This window comes from Drosophila serrata, unplaced genomic scaffold, assembly GCF_035046125.1.
Source record: "Drosophila serrata isolate PLE 108 unplaced genomic scaffold, ASM3504612v1 contig_272, whole genome shotgun sequence".
NCBI lineage: Eukaryota > Metazoa > Arthropoda > Insecta > Diptera > Drosophilidae > Drosophila > Drosophila serrata.
The window spans coordinates 11,590,720-11,612,913 of NW_028257170.1; the positions used below are offsets into that span (position 1 = coordinate 11,590,720).

The 22,194-nt window shown below is 36.7% G+C and overlaps 1 protein-coding gene across 4 annotated transcripts in view; it reads right to left on the reverse strand.

Moving 5' to 3' along the window:
* The window catches only part of LOC110190179 (uronyl 2-sulfotransferase homolog pip-like), a 40,973-nt gene that overhangs the window by 17,070 nt on the left and 1,709 nt on the right, over positions 1-22,194 (reverse strand). For all 4 annotated transcript variants that reach the window (XM_020960527.2, XM_086834488.1, XM_086834485.1 and 1 more), the window contains exon 2: positions 2,632-2,798. In XM_020960527.2, the coding sequence (XP_020816186.1) occupies positions 2,632-2,798 (167 nt within the window). The remainder of the gene's footprint in view (positions 1-2,631; positions 2,799-22,194) is intronic.

The window sequence follows — 22,194 nt, forward strand, 5'->3', positions numbered from 1 at the left end:
TTTACTAGATTGAACCAATCAATTCAAATATCAGAAAATCTTTCTTTATTTCACTTATTTTCCGGCATTCATCTCTGCTATTCCTATTTATAAAAGTTGTTAGATTTGTTTTTAAGAGAACTTTCATAATCGGCAAAGCTTTTAAGCTTAAAAAGGAATAATTTAAACAGAATTAATTTAATTAAATTTTTAAATGAATAAATTAGAAACAATTCAGATCATGTATAGAAACCGCTAAAACAGGGGCCAGTTAATATTAATTAGTGTCAGCAATTTATCCAAGCATAAAGTATCTTAAAACCATATCCATATCTTTGGATGAATTTGCGGATTTTGGCTTAATGTAAATCGCTATAAAAACTAGGTTAAATTCCATAATTAATTCTTTGGTTACCCCACTTGCTAAATTTTTCTCCATTCGAGAAATTAACATAAAAGATCTGAGGCCCCAAGCCTTTCTCTGCACATTTCCACTTGCTCATTAGACCACGAAATCAACCAACCACCAGCCAAGTTGGCTTGCAACGTTCAGCGCCGTTAATTAACTTAAGTCAAGTTCAATGTTGCCAGACAAATACATGTGTGTACGTCACATATATAAAAATAAAATACAAAAACAAAACAAAAAACAGTCAGACCAAAAAACCGACAACGGCCAACAAACGGTGTCATCATCATGATGGCTTAAACGAGCATGTTGAGTACGTCGTCATAATCGTATCTTTATCTCGTACTCGACCCCGAGTCGTGTGAGTCAATTAAATGAAATATTTATGAATGGATGCATGAACGAGTAGCTTAAGGCGAACCTTTTTGATGAATTTCACACTGTTTATTTCGTTTTGTCTTTTGCCAGGAGAAAAAAATGCATTCCCTTCTTTAAATGTGTTTTTCCTCAAATATTTTCTTTCTTTCTTACTTTTTCTTTTTATGTAGGTACATTTGGCATTAGCCGGTTTTTTTTTGTCTTTGGGAGTCGTGGAGAGGGGCTAACAGGGTACAATTTGTAACTGTCGGCAATTGACGCGTGCGCAGACGCAAATGCAAGAGCGGCAACAATGAAGATGCCACCAGCTGTGTGGCAAATACAGCGCACAAGTGCACTCTGGACTCTACGGTGCATCTGCCCCGACTTTATCCGCTTCCACATCATCATTACCATCATCATTACTCACTGCAAAGTGTAAAATCGACTTGGTAACGGAATTTTACCCTTTTTTCTTACCCCTTTTCAAATTGACTTTAATTGGGATTAGGCATTATTGAAAGTTTAAACATTCATTAAAAAAGCTGACTACAAATATTTTAACATATATCTTAGGTTCATTGAATAAGAATTCTAAAACAACACAATTATTCCATTTATATTAATTTAATATACAACTTAAAATGAATACGATTTTAGTTTTACTTAAAAGTTTATTACATGCTTCTTATATAATTGAAATGGAATCTAATCATCACCATTAACAAGGAATAAAATATAAGTTAAACATTAAATAGAGGGTGTAATGATCTTTAACATGTTTCTGGGCTAAAACGGCTTCAAACAATTTAATGTGTGAGTTCATCATGAAAACTACTAAATTACTAAATTAAGTACGTTGAAATGCAACTTACATCAAAGATAATTTTTTAGTACAACTATTTATAAGTATTGGGATTTTAGACAATTTGTTTCTATTAAAAAAAAAAATTGTTGTTTTTCATCGTTCAAGTTCTTATACGTGTACTTCAGAGGAGGAATAATGCAGGAGTTACATAGACAGGTGCATTAACACTTGAAGTAATCTTTCCCTTATTCTTTCAAACAATATAAAGTATGATCTACGTTATACATATTTGTTAGTCATTAAAAAATAATTAAATATAAAAATCTATTTGTATTAAAAAACAAATTTAAAACTTAAAAGAAACTAATTCGAAGTAGCTTCATGATTCACTTGTCTCTTAGGGTATTTTATTTTCGCGACCCAAAGAGAGGCTTTCTTTCTTTTACTATAACCACCAAACAAACTGGCGTCAGCTGACTGGCGTTGTTGTTGTTTGGCAATCACCGCAGTAAGGCGTGAAATCTTCTGTTTTCCCGCTCCTCGGCCCCCTGGGCTCACGGTTTTCCCCTGGCGAAGAAAAGCAGCCAAGTGGAGATCACTTGGTGGCACAGCTGTGCTGCTGCTGCTGCTGTTGGGGCAACTTTTGCCTAATTTGCAAGTGGAATGGCACGGCCCGGGCAGGCCGCAAAACTTCCGGCATGGAAATTAGGGTTTGCATTTCCAGAGAGGGTTTTGATTCGATTTTGGATTTTCCGCTGTTGCCTAATGACGGCAGCGTTATTAGTAAGTAGCCCAATTCGGGCTTTCATGCTGACGACTACTAAATGGCAGAATCTCAAGTGACGCTCCAGAAAACGCTCGTTTTTGTTTGGCAGCAAATTATGTATGCCTTATTCCGATACGCAACGCGAATGCAATCGAGCGCAAATTCTGGCCCACAATCTGGCCTTGTGTTCGTTGTTGCGAGATGGAAATGAGGCTCCTCTCAGGTGCGAGATGTGTATGTACATCTATGCGATGGCTGTATCTGAGTATGATGGGAGTATCTGGGGAGTATCTGGGGGATATAGTGACTTACTGCCCGCATCGTGTCCGCTGATGTGATTGCCGGTCAGTCCGAGGGCCGAAAACTCGGACGGCTGCAGCTTCACCTCCATTTCCTTGAGGCGGCTGTTCAGCTTGTTCGTGTGCATGAACAGGAAGAAGGTGCACGAAATAGCCAGCAGGGCTATCAGCTCCACCGAACTGCAAGAGAACAAGTAAATAAATTGTTAGTCAAAGGTTGCTCAACGAGGCAGGGGCAGCCCCGCTTACAAAGCCCATTAAGCTTTTATAATTTACGCCAAATTGGTTTTTAGCAGCTATTATTTCATTTACACTTCGAATTGCTGTCACAAACAGCCAACGCTGCCAATGGAGCGGACCGGACCGCTCCTCTACCCCCAGGACAGGACGAGGGAGTAAATGGTGGCATAGGGGCAGAGGTCCTGGCACTGGGACTACAAAGTGTGCGCTGTGACAACATTTAATTAAGTTCTGAAAACCTGGAACGGAAACGAAACGAAACAACAAAGCAAAAATCGGCGAAGGGACACCAGAAATGCACCGGACTGAGTGAGGGGAGAGAGAAAGAAAAATTGCAAAAATTATAAAAGAAATTAACAAACAAAGAGGGATGAGTTGTGGGCAGTTGCTCCAAGGGTTACCTGTCAGGTGTGCGCGGTACAGCAAAGGTTATAGGGTATTTTAACGAACTTAAAGAGCTTTGGTAAGGTAAAGTCGACAGTGATTTTTTTGGTACTCTTGTAAAATGATTATTCAAATTATTTGGAAAATAAAATAATAGAATACAATATATATAATCTCATTTGGTATTAAACATTCTCTCTTTCAATTTAAATCCAATAAAAAGATTTCCTGCTCCAGAAAGATACATTTATCAATCACAGCTTCAAAGTATATATTCTGTAGCTTACTTTGCTTAAGCTCACATACAAGCTTAAACTACTTTCGATTGTTCTATTTTCTGAATATATATTTTTTATACACCATCAAATTGAATTCGCAGCATTCAGATTTGGCATTATTTCTGCTCGAGTCGGTAAGCCAGGGAGGACAACAATGACCCAGTTGAAAGTTGAAAGTTGGATGCTGGATGCTGGCAGGGCTTAACCGAGTTGCAACAGACCGGACAACCTTTTGTGGGCCCTGGTCACTCCTAATGTACACACAAAAAAATATAAAATAAAAACATACATATATATCTATTTCTATTTAGTTTTTTCCTATTTTGTATTCTTTTGCACAATGTTGATAGCTGAAAAGAAATATAACGAAAACAACAAACGAAAGAAGGAGAGCTGAAAAATAAAAGCAAGGAAAAATTGCAATGCAAACTGTTTTCTTTGGCAACTTTTTAATGCAGCTGTCCGAAGCTCCGACTGGACAGCGCCAGAAAGAAACAAAATTAAAAGCAAAAGAAAAGTGTGTATATATATTTTTTATTGTTGGCTTTTGTTGGCATAAATCTACCGGCAGATAGCAGGAAAACTGTGCAGACAACAACAGAAAATTTAAAAAAGGTATCAAAATAATAATGACAATAAATGCGGCCATAGAAGGGAATACAAATACAAGAAATAAACAGAGCACAGGTTCATCGATTTCAGAAGTCGAAAGTTTAAATACACTTTAGCAGGTATTTATATTGTGTTTAGTTTAAATTTTTAAGTATAATATTATTGTATTAATGCAAAGAATTTCTTCTTAACTCAGCGTAATCTAAATTATTTCACATCTTGTGATCTTTCTGGTTTATATGTATGCTGGTTTATTAATATAATTGTATATTCATTTTTCTATTCTTTATTTATAAATTGACAGTCTTTTTGCAAATATTTTGAAATTGTTAAAATACTCTATTTAACGAAAACCTTCCCCATCTTCTGGAGTTTAGTCCGAGGGGTCTTTTTTAGTTTGTCATCAGGTGCACGGAGTAATTTATCTCAAACGATTGCTCTGGAGTTGCTCAGCTGGACGGAAAAGGAGGAAAATGGGGGAACAACCTTTGGAAAAATCCCAGTTCTGACTTTAGTGAAATGTATCTGCCGGATAGACAGATGCAATTGATAGCTGAAACACTGACCAGGGGCTAACCAGAAAAAGAACCCAACAAAAACACAGACGGTCACCTGCTGTGCGGAATCAGCTCAAGTTCTTAAGTATATAGTACATATATATATATATTTTTTTTTTTTTTTTTGGGGGGAGGCTTCATTTCATTAGCCCACAGTGGCCGCCAAAAGTTTGCGGCTTATGTGCAGGCGAATGTTTCTGTTCGGCATTTATGCGCCACGTTCTTTTTTCGACCAACTTATTGTTAAAGTTGACACTAAAGTGCCCCGCAAATCCCACTTAAGCGCTCTGGCCGCTGAAACTTCTACTTTTTCTTCTGCATATCCCAACTTTGTTACTGAAATACAAATGTGGTCGAAACAATAGTCATTGGAGTATGTTTTTAGAATATTTTAACAGCAGCAGCTGTTTGTAAATAAACATTTATTTCAACATTAATATGTTTTCTTGATATCAGATAAAATGCAGGCCCTGGTTTACTATTGTAATCAATCATTAACATCAAAATTTATGGATAAATGTAAGACGGTTTGGAAATCGAGTTCTTTTTACGATAGGTTTATCTGTTGACTAACTTTAACAGACAGATTTGACAATTTGACAGTGGGGGAGAAACTAGCTCAAAATTTCTATAACAATTCTTATTACTGTGCTTATAAACTATATTCTAATAAATAATGAAGTCAATGCATTAAAAATAAATAGTTATTTCCTGTGTAATCTCTTTGCTTATTGACATTAATTTTTCAGCAATTGACAGAAATTAATATTCATTTACTTAATAAAATATGTATTACAATTCCCAGGCAAGGTATTAAAACTATATTGTTTGATTCTAATTTTCTCACCGCTTCTGTATTTGTACTTATTCTTTTTTAGCTCAAACAAAAAGTCCGAAATTTATTGACATTTTGTTTGCTGCTCCCATTGGATCGCCCGGCGTGTAAATGCCGAAAGTTATGTGATTATTAAAATAATTTTACGTGACTGCGTCGATTTCTTTTGGACATTTCTAGTCTAGGTTTCTAGGAATGGGTCTTGTAGGGTTAAGGGGGTGTATTTCGCCCGTGTCCGACTGCAGTTCGTTTGCTGCCACGTAGCACATGTGCAGGCCATTAGGGACCAAGAGCCAGGGACCTCGGCCACACTTGGTTCGTTAGCGATTTTTTTCGGCAGTCTCAACACACTACCATATATACTATATACTATATGCGATACGGGCTCTATTTCCCTGGCACTGAGGGGGCGTTCTGGGCGTGGCAAGTGGGAAGTGATGAGGTTCCAAGAGTAATGGCTTGGAGCTCGATTTCCACAGTGGCACAGTTGGCTGCAACTTCATCAAGATGATTGAAATATGTGCGTGCATGCTGGTAATGAGTGAAATGGAACGGAGAGTTATACGAATTTATAAGATAAACTGGCTTTTTGTAGCAAGAATTTTCGGATAAGATTGGGAGAGAAGTTGGGATTCTGGGGAAAGCATTGTTCTTCGAACAGGATTTTTATTTGCAATACTTGTTTGAAGTCTCTTCTTATGTTTGTTTAACATTAGATGTTTTGTTTTTGATTTGTAAGATATTTGAACTTTATTTTTTACGTACTAAGAAATGTTGAATAATGTTCCTTCCTCAATTATGAAATCTAAAGAGTAAAGAAACTAGTATACATAATTTTTAAACATTTGAATTTCTCCTAATGTTGGTCTATTAATACCCATTTAAATCACATTTTAAAGTATATTCAAGTATAATGGTTTGCAAATCATACTAATTAACTCAAGATCATTATGCTTAAAATAATAAATGGTTAACATACCATTCTCTACCTAACTGTATCTTTCTAGCAGGTAAAGCTATTGGCCATGACTATAGGTACAGAATGGTTGTTTAGATAATTTCTACGGTTCATGCATATCCAGCAATTTTCTTTTTTAGCAAATTCAATTTCCATCTCGGTGTGGAGAAATTACAGAATCACCGAGAAGTTGCCTTAGAACGCAGAGTTCAATGGCCAAGATGCTTTTCAGCGTTAGGTTGGCCAACGGACCGCACCTTTCACTTAAGAGGCAGGGGCAGGTTAGGGGAGATATGGAAATGGAATAAGTCAGCTGCCGTTGCATGCAAATTGCCCGCCATTTCCGCTCATTGTCATTCGACTGCCCATACACGTAAGCGCAGGCACCAACTCCTACCAACTATCAACTACCGACTGAAGACATAATTTAATTAAACGATGGCAAATTTTCCAGCTAATCAAACTGTAAAGCGGCGAGCGACCAACCAAATTGCAGCCAGTTTCCAAGGCATTAGAAATGAAAATTGCAAAATGTGCGACACACGGGGAAAAAATAGTGTACATCCTACAAAAATCATATATTTTATTTAAACAAGAATATGTAAGTTAAGCTCAGTTGTCACTTCTTTGTATATATTACTCCTTGACTAAAACCCATTATAATATAATAGTACTCATGAATACAAATCATTTGACTTGAAATTCTTTGAATCCCAACGTTTTATGCCGCACACTCTCGCTGGTTGGAATTATGGAATTTGCACTGTAAACAAACAACACTCGAAATATGCCTCGGTGATATACAATGAAGCAACCTCAACTCCAGTCACAGATCCCGCCAAGAGCTCCATCTTGGTTTATTTTGCAGAGCAGGCGCAACAAATTGTTCGAGACATGAAGATCTCTTTCGCAATGGGCCCCGATTTCCGTGGGGGAGCCGCGTTGAAGATGAAAAATCCGAATAGCGACTGGAAGCCGGCACACACTCCAATCAATACACGCATTAGGCAAGTTTTCGAAAGGTGTTTGAACCCAGTTATGCCCCCGGGGCATCGGGGCATTAGATAGATAGATAGAAGTGGCCAAGCAAGTTGGTAAGAACGCAAAGGCTGACGGAATTATGAAATCATGGGATCGGAGAATATCTGGCCCTGACTTTGGCGAAATATTCTTTGTGCCAACATTAGCATTTTGGAGGAAATGCCTGGCACCATGACATAACCCAACCGCTCGGCGGCAGATCTTTTTATAACTAGTTTGGCCCCGGGTCAGACAATGATTTGCCTGATTTAATATGCAAAGAAATTGAATTTTTTTCCTTACCCGAAACATATTTTTAATTTTATTTTGCCGTAGCAAAAGTTCAACAAACTTTCAGCCACCATTTTTTCTGGAAACCTTTCGCCTGACTTTTGGCTCGCATTCGCAATCCATGAGCACTTCATTAGGCAATTTTCGTGGGTCCGGCTCAAACAGCCATTAAAATTGTCAACTAAGGTCAGTTAATGAGGCCTTCCGAGTTGGTTGTGTAAGCCCGTAGGAAAAGTGTGTGAGAAGCGCATAGAGAGGTGCAATGAGGTCAGCTGGGTCAGGGTTCAATTTCTTAGGCGACGGGTTCCGTTAGGGACAAACCCCGAAAATAAAGAGTTAGCCCGTTTAAGGTCATAGGAAAGCCATTTTGAGATAATTTCTTGGGATTTTATCTGCCCAAGATGTTTGCCAAGACAAAGAGTTGTACAGAGCTGGACTTTGTTCGTGTATTTCTTTGGGATTAATTGGGACTGCGAGTTTTGAGTTCATAAGTTCATGATTTAAAAGCAAAGATATATGGTTTTTTTTTTTTGTAGAGTGGCTTTACTAAAGAATACAAAATATAGGTACAGAATCTTGGATAGTCTTTGTTAATTACTTGTAATTTGTATATAACATTTAAGCACAGTAAATGTTCTAAGAATTTTATAACAACGAAATATCTTATCAATCTAAACAACCAATCTTTGTATTATGTTAATTCTAATTCAAAAGCTATGTACTTCTTTGAACTTACTAATGGAACTGGAAACATACTAATGGAACTTGAAACTTACTAATAAAAAAGAAATAGTATAACCTTAAAAAAATATTGTTTCTACAGACATTCAACCTATATCCAAAGACCTATTTCGGCACATTTCATCACATTTCCCTGGGGCTTGGCTGTAGGAAACGTTGTTCCCTGTGGCCCACTCCCAATTAAACTATTAACTCTGATCTGATAGCAGCCTCCATGACGTGGGCCGGCATATATACTTATCTCCAGATAGCCATCAGGTACAGCCACAACTCAGGCTGGTCCTAAATCTGGGCTCGGAGCGAAACTAGGCCAATTGTAATTAAAGCGTTCTACGTGCCTCTGTCGATGATTTTTGGTTTTACTTTGGCAGCTGATGACCCACATTTTCGAGTATTTTCAGAGTATTTTTCGGAGCAATCTTGGACGAAAAGTGCGTAGCGGAAGCTGTGAGTTTTGAAAATCTAAGCGAAGAAAATCGAAGCGTACTTTTTAGTTGCGGCTGATTGAGTCAATTGAGCAATTGAATTTAGTGACGGCACCGAAAGTGAAGTAAGGCAATGTTTGAAAATAACGAAAAATGCGCCACGAGTAATAATAATAAAATAATATTTTGATTAGAAAGTTGTATAATCTGAAAAAGAGACGAGCGCGAACGATTCGAGCCATGTGAATTTTTTATGCAATTGTTTTTCTTTTCTGTTTTCAGTTTTCAGTTTTTTGGTTTTCGGTTTTGAGTTTTGTTTTTGCACGTCTCCCATCCCGACTGGCAGTGGAAAAGAGACGAACTGTCTGGGGGCGGTTGATATTGTATTGTATAAGTAGCTAAAGCCATAGATATAGCAACGGTTTTCAGCAGCACGAAAAGCCAGCAAAGCTTGGCATATGATTTAATTGAAGCCACAAAACAAAAGTAGCAACAACCATCCACAGATTGGAACTGTGTTTATTTTAATTTCACAAATGTTATGCCACTTTTGAACTACATTTTACCATTATTCTCTTTATTTTTTCTGCATTCGCCGCTGCTCTTTTATTTCGTTATTTTTTTGTGGTTTGTTTACTCTAATAACAAGACTCTGTCAGCATTTAAAAACTCATCAAAAAACAGTTTTTCTCGTTTTTCATTGCGTTTTATGTGGCAAGTAATTGTGATAAATTTTAAGTAAACAAGCCAACGGAACCAAAATAAAAAAGTTGGGTCAACAAATTGCTTTTAGACCATGTTTAAGCAGGGCGAGAGAGGGTCTAGCAAATTTGCTTGGACCCTAATGGAATTTCGGTAGTGGCTTTCACCATTAAGAGTTTAGCAGTGTTTTAGGCAAAAGTTAATGCATTAAATTACATTAAATTCATATAAGATTTAAAGCCTTTAAATTATTCATATATTTGTTGAAGCGTAAAATTGCAAATGTTCTTATGTTTATATACTATTTAACAATTACATTTTATACTTAAAAATACAAGACTCTTTTCTACTCAACAAATAAGAAGCTGCGATGAAAACTTATTTAACTTTAACTATGTAATTAATTATTGATATACTTAACACCATAAGAATTAATTTTAATGAGGAATGTATAACAAATACAATATATTCGATTCGAAGCCAGAACTTTACTCTAAGTTAATAAAGCAGTACGTTCTCTTGTACATAAAACTATAAATATAGTTCAATTAGGGCAAATTAGCACTTCTAATACTCGTCTACTTGTAATATTTGAGTATTTTTACCTCTTTTCCATGTTAGCCCACCATTAGCTACCAAAATTTAATGAGTGCAGCCTCAAAATCCACATACAATTAAGCCAAAAGCGACGACTTGCCCGAAATTATTGTAATCTTCTTCGGCACGCTCAAGTGTAATATAATACAACAAAATAAAAGTTAATGACTTTGCCAGCCGAAGCGTTCAACAGCCGCAAAATAATAATCAAAACACAACAATTGCTGAGGAGAGAGATGCTGGCGGAGAAAAGGAAAATACATATTTTCGAAGGCATTTCGCGCCTGTATCGAATATCGTAAATCGGACATAACATAGCAGCATATCGTGTGCTATAAAGAGGCGCTTAACACGCACTTGAAAATTGAGTTGAATGCGCGGGTTGGGGTTGTATGTTACTCTTTCCCTGATTTTCTATATCTAAATATTTCTATCCTCCTTCTCTCTCATGATTTACTTCCATCCATCACCTGGCTTGTTGCAAATAATTCACGTTTCAAATAGAACGTGATCCCATAAAAGAGAGCGGAGTTAAAAATTAAAAAAAAAAGAAACGGAAAATGGAAATGAAAAAGAGGGAAAAACCAAATCCGAACCGGACACAGCATTCTGTTGGTGCGAAAAGGTCTTCTTTTCGATCAAATGGCTAACTGCGGTTACTGTGCAAAAGACGTAAAAAAGTGAAAAATCCAACTCAACTTTCAATTGCAAATTGTGCGGCGTTTTCAAGAAACGTGCAACTGCAACGCTCCGTTGCAAATCTGCAAGCCTGCCACTCCCCCCGCCCAAACGACAAATTGTTTTCGCCTCATCCGATACAAGTGCAGATACAGATAGATAGGTACAGTCAAATCTCCCTAGGTTCAACCAGCAACAATTACAAAGAAAAAGCAACCAAAACCGTAAAATATTCAAGTTGTTAGAATTATATCTTATACATTTATTTAAGAACCGCAAGAATGTTTATTTTCCAGTCATAGATACTTATTATGTAATATTAAGAAAATTACATAACTTTTAATAATAATTTTTTTAGGTTCTAAAATATTTTTTATACTTGAAAATTTTGTGTATTTCTGTAACTTTAACTTAATCTTTCAATTACAATTTAGGTTACCAAAATAAAATGATCTATATTTAATTCGACTCATAAAATTAAGATTAGCTAATGTCTCATATATGCAAGTATTACTGTACCCAGATAGATAGATAGATGGAGACATCTGTGCAAATCGAGCAGCGGCTAAAAGTCAGAGTCACAGTCATGGTCGTTGAATAAAAGTGTCAATCAGGCCAACAACATCTTCATTATCGCCTTCATCATTATTAGTGGCAAGACAATTTGCCTTTTTGTTTTCAAATTTTGCTTTTGCCGAAGACAAAAAAACGTGAGCGCGAAATATTGAATGGAAAGTAACTCGAAAAAGTGACAGATGTCTGAAGATATGCTGTAGTAATATTTACTCTAAGTTTTTGCTGAATAGTTTTTGTATTCTGGAATTTACAATGAGGGTCCTTTGTTGCCAAAAAGTTGTGTTGCATAATAAATTCATTTAATGATAGCTTACTCTTAACTTAAATTATTTCTTAATTGATTTAAAATTGTATTACTTGATTTGAAGACTTTATAAATCTAAATAATGCTGTTTTTAAGTTGAATTTGGGGATAAATTGATATAAATCTCTAGTTTCCAGTGGTTATTTTTTATTTACCTTTTTAAAACTGCTTAGGTCTCTATATCAACCGTCCAATTAAAATGCTAGCTCACTTTGTAAAGCAAGTTCCTCTCCTTTTTTATGAACTCCCATTTAAATTCCCTTTTCCATTCCTGTGCCATGTGCATGTCAAATGCAAAGTGAACGAGTGAGGTGAAGCTTCATTTGGCTTAGATTAACGCGACTTCTAATTAAGTTGTAAAACCTACGTGCGGGCTTTTCAAGTATCTGGCCCCCACATATAAAAGTCCTAAGTACACAACGTGGATTGCAAGGTTGAACGGGGAGTTGAAAACTTGTGGCAGGAATTTAACTGGAAATTCATTAAGCGTTGACTTAGTTCTTTTTAGAGCATTAGAAAATAAGCTGAGTAAAAAAAGAATGAATTTGTGAATGTATCGAAACATATTTATAGTTTCACTAGGTTTCTAGTTCTATTTAAAATGGATAAGCGCGAAGCATAGGAAATAAATTTTGAAGAACTTGAACATCACATTTCTCTCCATATAAATTATATCCTTAGAGCAATCCGATTAATATTAAAAGTGTTTATTTTTCTTGTGTTTACTTCCTCGTTTAACTCTCTTTCCCTTCACTATTTTTCCAGATATTCAGGTAAATAGAAGGTGCTGCTCTGCTCAGGTAAGCTGTAAGTGCTGAGCGAGAGATGTTGAGAGGCGTCCATTAACACACTCCAATTGTCATTTGTTTTGTTTCCAGCCGGTCTAGAATTTGTCCACGGAGGGAGGCGATGCGATGTGTGTTGACAATTAACGAATTCCACATCATGGCCATAAATCAGTCCGAATCGCTGGAGTGTAGAATAGCCCTCGGCAAGGAGGAAGCCAGTGTGTGTTGTGTGTAGTGTAGTGTGTTTGTGCCAAATTGCTTTTGTGGGTCAAATTGTAAACAATTAACTGTTATGGCAACGGATTTCGCCGCGAAGGTTTATTTTTAATGCGATAATGGAGCAATGAGAGCGGTGAATTTTTCGAGGCGGTTAAGCTTGGAGAGTCATCTTAATGATAATGAAAATAATAATTTGTCATTTTCAGTCTAGGTTTTATAATGGGATTAATGCCATTCAATGTCATTTGGAAATGGTACCTTAAAGTCAGTATAAATCCTTGATGTAATATATTTAAAATAATATACAAAACAACAATTATTTAATTTAAAACTGGAAAAAATAGAGTTGTTGAACGATATGCCGAGCTAAAAAATTGTCCAACTTCTAAGCTGAGTTTCAGGCAACATTGCCAGAGGCAAAAGAAAATAGCTGTAAGCCTTTTTTTGTATTTTCCTTTCTTACCATCACTTATTTAACTTGCAACAAATGTTAATACAATTTTGTTTCAACACAACACAAGGAACAGTAACAACCATTGCCACAACAACAACAACAGAAACAGACAAAATTTACGCACTCGAGAACAGAAGCGAACAACGCGACTCGGTATTTGCTGCTGTTGTCGCCATCGTTGTCATTTCCTTTAACGAGCTCATCCTTGGTGCAACCAGCGCACGTGACGCCCACACAGCCACGCCCCCTTTTCCCAGAGAGAAAACCCCGAAACGAGGCTGGAAAGGCTGCTCCTTGGGAGTCGCCGTTGCCTTCGTCTTCTTGGGTGCTTACTTTTACTACTTGACGCTGTCATTTGCGGCATTGCAATTAATTTTTGCCTGCTCTCAGTGTACGAGCGTGTGTGTGTGTGTGTGGGAGGGGATGGGGTAGGGGTTCACACTGAGAGAAAAAAGAGCAGAATTATTGCAAAAATATGAATAGAATTGAAGTATTCAAACAATAGACTATGTTTGAAAATAAGTTAGAATTGCATAATATTATCGTTTAAGAGATTTAACTTATAAGTTGATTCCTAGATATAAATAAATTATTTTTTATTCAAGCTTATAATTTTAATGTTATGAATTTAATGATATTTTATTCTTCATATATTTAGTATTATTTTTTGTTTAATAATTTAATTAACACTGGTAAAGCTGGATTTATTTCCTACTTGCATAAGCAATTAAGTTGTGTACCCTGCATTTGACCATGTCCTTTGAAAATATGTGAAATTTTACTTCTTTTACATTTTGAAATTCGCACAGAATATAAGTGGACTTGCACCAAAATTTTAAAGTTTGGATTCTGGGAAACTATTTTTTAAGAAATTAACACTAAAGCGAGGAGTTCAATAGATATATAGATTTGGAAACAGATTGAAACGCGTCCGGATAAGCCTTACTATAGTGATCTGTGATTATTTAATATATTAGAGTCTCAAGAAATACTTGTATGCCTATGGAATCGAGCTCATATAGATCTCGTATTCAACCCTTCACAAAAACCTTAAGGTTTTTCAATAAGATATAAGTTACATGTCATAAAATGAACTTGCAAAGTATATTTTTGATTCTTTAAAAACCCAATTTGTAAGTATTTATTAACAAATTAGTTCTAGGGGTGAAGCTTAATTTCTCTCAGTGCAAGGAATAGGAAAATATGGGTGGTTCCGGGGCCAAATAACTTGGCCCACTAATTTCTGATCTCCAACTTGGGAGGGTGGCATGGCGCCTTCCTCGTTGTCAAACGCTTCTCATTTAACGCCTGCATGGTCTCCATAGTGCAAGCGGGGAAAATATTGTGTCTTGCCCTGGAAATTCGAGCTAGCTTTTCCGACCTGCCATAGCCATGATAAGCATTTGCATTGTTGTCATTATTTTACCTGAGAGGATGGCCCTGCGACTGAGAAAATTGATATTGACAAAGAGAGTTTAAAGACGATTTTCCAAAGACTTGGTAAATGGGCTTATGTTGGAGGGAAAGGTATGGAATTAAGGTTAGTTTTTTTAATTTCGAGGGGATTTGCAATATTTTATAAAAGTAATTGCAGTTTCCAGATAATCTCAACCCTGGCTTTGTTTTCCTTTCAAGGATTCACTGTATTTTTAGCTACCACAATAATTAATCTAACTAATTCAAATAATTTTACTTTTTAAATAATGAAATTCACTTTCTTATAAAACTGAATCAATTTTTCTTCTGTGATTGCATTGACCTACAAAAGGAATCCCTGCAGCAGCTGTCGAATGCATATTGGCCACGTTAGCCAATTGGCGTTAACCGAAACCTCCTGGGGGTCTGCAGAGGGTGGCATTAAGTATTTAGTATTTGTATCACTCCTTGACTTTCACATGGCGAACCCGATCCTATTTTCTGCTTGTTTGTGATGTAAAAAGAGCGGCCCGACTGACAGAGACTTGCCATTCAAATTGGTGTCAACCAGTCATCTGGACGCCAAAGAAAGTGGCGCCAACGAGCAAAAGGCAGAAGGTGCACTGGGAAAAATGTATAGTAAAAAAGTGTAAGCAAAAGGGGAAGGCATAGTTTTTGCCAAGAAAAATGTCATGCAATTTGGAAAACTTAAAATATAATATATATTTTAATACATAATTTATTATATAGTATTTATGTTTGGGATGCATAACTTTCTTCGGTGCGCGGCTGCTGGTTTTGACTGTTTTTTTTTCGCCAGAGATCACCGAGTCTTTGGGAGCTCCCGTCTCGGTCTTGGTCTCAGTCCGAATCCAAGTCGAAGTCCCAGTCACAGGCGGGGCCAAAAGTGGGTCGCCTTCGCCGTCTCGGCAACTCGTTTAACCGGCGACCGAAGGAAAAGCTCGCTCGCATATAAAAATCTCAAAGAGAAGGAATAAAAAGACAGCAAAAGGAGAAAAGAAGAAAAAATGGAAATGCATCCTGGGGGACATCTTTGACTAAACGAGACTAAGCTGCATTAAAATTAAATTTTATTTTCCAATTTTATTTGCAGTTTTGTCTCCCAGCATCACCCAGCGCGCCTCTTGTTTTCGAAAAGAGGAAGCGAGTGTGGAAATTAATTAAGCAATTCAATTTCCCTTGCAGGTATTTGTCTGGCGTATGTTTGCCTTGGCATTTATGTTAATTGGAAGGCAGAGGGGAATAGAGAAAGGATGTTGGCTATATCTAACGGCGCAGTTATCTGGCCAGGAAAGCTAAGAAATTGAGCTCTTGGGAAGTTTATCTTAAGTGTTCTAATCAACCGAACGGGAAATGCAATTAAATACTCTGGACATGTATTTATTGATTCGAGTTGGCAAGATATGGCTTTTAGATTCATTAGATACAAAGATCTTAATGAAATATGTTCTTGTCTGAATGATATCTATCTTCATATATGTATTACTTAAACTATCTCTTTTATATTCTTTTAGGTAAGAAAAAATAACATCTTTCGGCTAAGCTGATTTCTTTTACTTTGCGTTAATAAATCACTATATTTATATCTTTATTTTTAGTCCTAAATCATGTAGCATTTTCCCTTAGTCATTCTCATTTTATTTCGATATCGGTTTCGTAACCAAATCCGCGTAAAAATTAATTTTAGCTACTTGTGGTCCGGCTAATTAAAAAGATATATGAACAACGTCCGGGAGGGATTACGTTTAAGCTCTGCCATTATCTAAAGCATCCATATGCAGCCGGACAAGGCAAACAAAAGAGGTAAGCCAAGCTCAACTCACCTGGCATCAGTGCCTTTTGTTTAGTGAAAGGCAGGTGAGTGCCTGCTGCACCTGCCGCCCGTCGAAGGCTCCGCCTAATATCCAAACATTTGTTCAAGACTCTAAGACAGTTGCCGTGGAAAGTACACGCACAGCTTGCGACCCCATCAAAATATCTTTCCCCCAGTCATAGCTCCACCGAATCCGGATCGAATACCCATCATCCGTATGCCCCCGGGTCATGATGCTTATTTTTTTGGTCGAAAAGGCACCCTGCTTGCCTGCCCTTTCTTCAGGTGGCAACAAAACGAAATGATAGCAAGATTTATGATTTACGAACATGATGTTCGGTACATGTCCGATAAGCGATCCGAATCGAAGACATCATTAAAATCAATTTTGATTCGCCAGGCAACCTCCTCCTTTCACCGGGCTCCGAGTAACAGCTGCTCCGCGAGGGGGAGAAATTGGATTACAACTCTTATTGGGGGTGTTCAGTGGCAAGTTACAACACCCGACATTCATTAGGGATCATTTTAACTTTCCTTTACAGGACAATTCGAATTCGTTAACTCTTTTTGGGTCCCGGCAATTTGAGGCAATCAAATCTGGGCTTTAATAGTCCATGAACTTTATTAATTTTGTGGCATTGATATTGAAAATATAAGGGTGATTCAATAGGGGTTTTAAAGCCTTTGAAATGGTGTTCATATGCCGGACTTTAAGATACATTTTATAGTGTTTTTAAAGCTTATATGATTTCTAAAGCAGTATTTGTCAAAGCAAGATATTAATGCAGAAGTTTGACTTTCTGTAACTTTAGAGTACTTTACCAATAAAAGTAAATCTTAGAACATAAAATATAGATAAAGTGCTATAAAAATCAGTGTTAATCAAAACCAAAATGAAACCTTAGACCCATAAGCTGCAATCATGAAATTCACTCATCTCCCAAGTATTTTGGACTTACTCAATCCCCAACTTTTATGGTATTTATGGGCTTTAATAACTTTAATCTTTCGTCCCAATTGCCATTTAAATCTGGAATGACCACTTCGAGAAAATGCAGTCAAGATTTCTAGTTTTTCCCCACATACTTGTCATGCCCAGGCCAATCCCCCTGGCAATTAAAAGACCGCAGAGAGCGCAATTATAAAAATATTTAATTATAGTAAGTCTCGGGATCTTCCTTGAGCCGTGGACCGATTTTCCGTATGTGGTTTGGCCTAAAAGCCAGCGAGAGGCACATGACTTGGCCGGGCCGGGTGGCTTCATGTGGTCATTACGTCATGATGCAGCTTTTGGAGTGGCACAGCCAAAAGGCAACAGACATGGGGCGGCAGCGAAACGGGGAAGCTAAAAACGGGGGAAAACTTGCAAGTTGGGGCAGACAAAAACCGCATATTTGTCGTGAGCATTTTGTTACAATTTCAATTTTGGCCTGGTCCATTGTTGGGGGTCGGTTTCTAGACTCCACTCTTGATATGCTCACGGAATCTTGTAGTTTTATTTTATTTTTTCGCCCGTTCGTTTAGGCGTCGCCTTCGCCTTTTTGTGTCGACTGCCACTACTCGGCTTTTGCTTGCATTTGAAAGTGCATTTGTTTCGGTCTTGGCCAATATTTGCCAACTATCAAACTGGTTTATTGCGGTTTCTTTTCTATAGTTTTCTTAAGCGTTGATGAAATGGCCTTTTCTAGCCAGTTCGACTCGAACAGCTCGACTTCTCAAGTGCAAGGGAATGGGAATGGAAATGGGGAAGTTTTTTTTAATGTGAAGATCATAACAATAACATTTGTAGGAATATATTTGATAATGTTTTAATTTATTTGTATATCTTATTAAAAGTGTTTAAATAAATGTTATTACTAACCATTTTGACAGGAAATCCATAAAACAAGAAAATAAACATGTAAAGTATGTGATTTTTCGAATGATATTTCAAATAATTTATCACTGTTCCTTAGCTATTATTTTGTTCATTTTCTGATCGATTGTTCATCAATTTCCATTAATAAATTCCTTTCAAAAGCTTTTAAGAGGTTCAAAAGCATGTTAATTAAATTCTAAAATTTCAACTTCCCAAAAGAAGAGAGTGTAACTTTGGCACCTCGATACCCAAAACTAATAAAGAGAGTGTTTATATCGGAAATTATCACCTAAAAGTTCTTCGATTGACTGCCAAAAAAGTGAAAATATCCACAAATACTCCACATACTCTCTACTAATTGCAGTTCAATGCTTTCACTTGATAATGGAACTCCGTACTCCAAATGTTTGGTGGCGCCCACCCACCTGGGAATCCAGCTTTTTGGATCCCAGACATGTCCCGCCGTAAAATATTCTGCTCGCCTAAGTAGCTGGCGCCCATAAATCTCCGGCAGTTTGTTGGCTGTTTAAAAAAAGGTGATTTACATACTGGAGGAAGCCTCGACTTTGGATCTGAAGCTGAGCGTTAACTCACTTTCGCTGTGTGAGAGTACAGAGGCAGGGAAGAAATTAAATTGAAATTTGCCTCGTCTGCATTTGGCAAACATAAAGACAAAAACAACACAAGAAAACAGAAAAATGTTTGCAAACAAGTAAAAACAATTTTTTCTTTTTTTTTACTTTTTCTGTTTTTTATTTATAGCATTTTGCATGCATATTTGATCAAAAACAATAAAATTGTAGCCAAAGTATGAGGAACATGGCTGACAAAAATCTTGATCTTTTGGGAAAAATGAAAATTGAAAGGTTTTGAGTGATTTTTTTTCTCTTAATTTTTTTGCAACGTTTTTGTGCGTTGCATAAATATCATTATCATCATTTGAAAGTCTGGGAAGTGCTCAAAGCAAATCTGAGGAACTGCGTTGTTGAAGTGGTATTAACGAGTTGTGTTCATTATTATTAACAGGGCAGTGAAAGGGAAATTAGTCGATGAAAATTTAATCTTAATGAGCCAAGCGAGCTCTCTCGAAAATGTCTAATTAATGTTAAGCAAACATACAAATATTTCAAGTAAAGTAATTGCATTTTCAGAAGCTTTAATTGCTAAAAAAAAAAAACAATAATCTTAACCATTACTAGCACCCTTCAACTTTCTTTATATTAAATAATTATCCTTAACCCCCGCCTTGATTTCAGCCACGATTATTCCATTTAATTTATAGTTCAGTGGCTTTGAACTATATCCACCTTTCCACTAATTCCACCTTTTGCCGAGCAATTTACACTTTTTGCTCGGCCAACTTCAGACTTCAGAAAACCCGTCGGAAGACGAAAAAATTCATCATTGTCATCATCACTTGGCTGTTACGCATTGCTGGCCACGCCCCCTTTGCCCCCAGAGCCCATATTTGTATATCAAGTGAAAGCTATACACATAATTTCCACTTTTCAGTATCTCTCTCTCGGGCTATGTATATTTTTTTGCACTTGTCTTATTTTTAGTCGAAAAGCCTTGCAGCACATTTTTCACATGATTGTGTTAATCAGCGTTCGCCTTTCTTGTACCAAAAATATTGCGAATTTTGTTATTTTTCATTCGCATCCCGGCTCGACATTTGACCGTTTTTACATAATGTAGAAATGCTCTTTCATCGCCGGGCCCGTGGGAGAGGGCGGTTGTTTTTGGTATCCACACAGGCATAACCAAAAGTTTATGTTTTTGTGACCAACTAATAATAACAAGCAGATAGTTATAGACTATCTCTCTGGCTCCGGGTACATAGTGGGCGGACGGTCCGGATTTGGCCCAGTAAAACTGTTAGTCACCTCGCCTTCTGAAATGTGCTAAACGGCTGCGGTTATAAATTGCTATAATGTATACAAACATGTGAGTGTTTTGTGGGCTTTCACTGGCCAAAAGTTGCGTGCGAAATATCATAGAAAAAGGGAGGGATGTTGGCCTAGAGGGCGCAGAGTTTCACCTGATCATGCGGGCCAGGTGTGAAGTGTGATGGAAAAACTGTGTAAAATGCGGGCTCTGAAAAGGGGTGAAAAGGAGTATTTGTAAATTGCAATAAAACTATTGCTAATGTTTGCTCTTGTTATTTTAAATATTTTTGGAACAAGTGGAGCGAATGAATAACTTCATAACTGGGAGGAGTAATATGAAAGTTGGAAAATGATCTATTTCAAAAGACCAATGATTCGGAAAAGATCGGGTTAGATTATGTTAACTTGTATAGTCGTGATCGGGGTTAATACCATAATTTTTTTTATTTTTCAAATGTTATATTATTGATTTAATAAACTAAGTGTAATAATTTTAATTGGTTCCCTATAATAATATACCCATAATAAATAAATAATATAACAAAATGATGTTGCCTTTTGAACAATTTCTCACTTATAATTTTTATTTTTAATTATTTAATTGCACTTCTTAAATTAAATACACATAAAAAAATATGTTATTATTAAATAATTTTATTTCCTTCTTATTTTTTTTGTTAACAATTTGTTATTTATACATTTTTTGAGTTATCAAACAATGCACATTCATTATAAATCAATTTTTAAACCTTCATTTGGGCATAATAAAAGGACATATAATTATGTTTTTAGCAGAAAATGTGAAAATATATACCGAATTGCATGTGGATTTTATTAAAATTAACTTTTTAAATTTATTATTAATACATTTTTAATGTACCACCCGCCGCAGGCAGACAGCAATAATTAGCTTTCCCATGGCCCACCAGCAGCGTGTAAAATTCCCAATATGTGTAATTTCTCGTCGCCCGGGGCCATAAAGATGGATGGAAATTGGTAAGAAACACAGACACTAGGAGAAGAAAGCCAGGGAAACCGAAGAGTTGGCAGTACGCTCTTCGTTTAAGCCCGGCTTAAAGCCAGCTCTCTCTCTCTCTTTTGCTCTCTGTATTGACCCGCTTCTGGGACGTTCTAAATAATTTCTGTCACGCTTCGGCTTGCAGTGAAAATAAAAGTAAATCTAGTGTTAGGTAAGCCCTAATCCATTCGGAAAACAAATTGGGAAACGTAATTAATGCTAATTCATGCGAAAGTGAGCCAGATTGCATAACCTTGCCTTTGGTTCTACGGCCAACTGCTTTTGAATTTATAAATCGCTTTTGACGGATTTCCACCGACTGCGAGGGCATTGAACTCATTTTCTCCATATGCATTTCTGCATCGCGTGCCTGCTTAATGAAGCTGCCAAACATCTGTCCGAGAGTTATTTAAGCAAAACCAATTAATTTAATTAATTAATATCAATTCGCGAATGCACAAAAGAGATGTGCAAATAACGACAACAAGTGCGCACATCAATATGCCCGGGAAATTATGCTTTCCTCTAGGATAATATTTTCCCTCGCTGTAAATCATGGCCATATTTAAACATTTGCATAATTCTGCTGTAAGATTGTCCTTTCACTAAATTGCTGCAAATAAAAAATAACTGTTTACCCATCGCCAGATTGATTGACGGACCGATTGAGTGGCTAACTGATTGAATGAGAGTTGCAGCTGCATGAAATTGTCAAAATGAGCGTGAAATGCGTGCCACTGCAACATTTTAAATGTATCTCCATTTAAATCATGTGTTTAATTAATGCCAGTAATTCATATATTAAATGTTATAATTTGTTCTGTAAATAAGGGGGAAATTGGGTTGATAAAAAAGAGAGAGAGAGAGAGATAAGTAAATATAATAAATGCTTTAATAACACT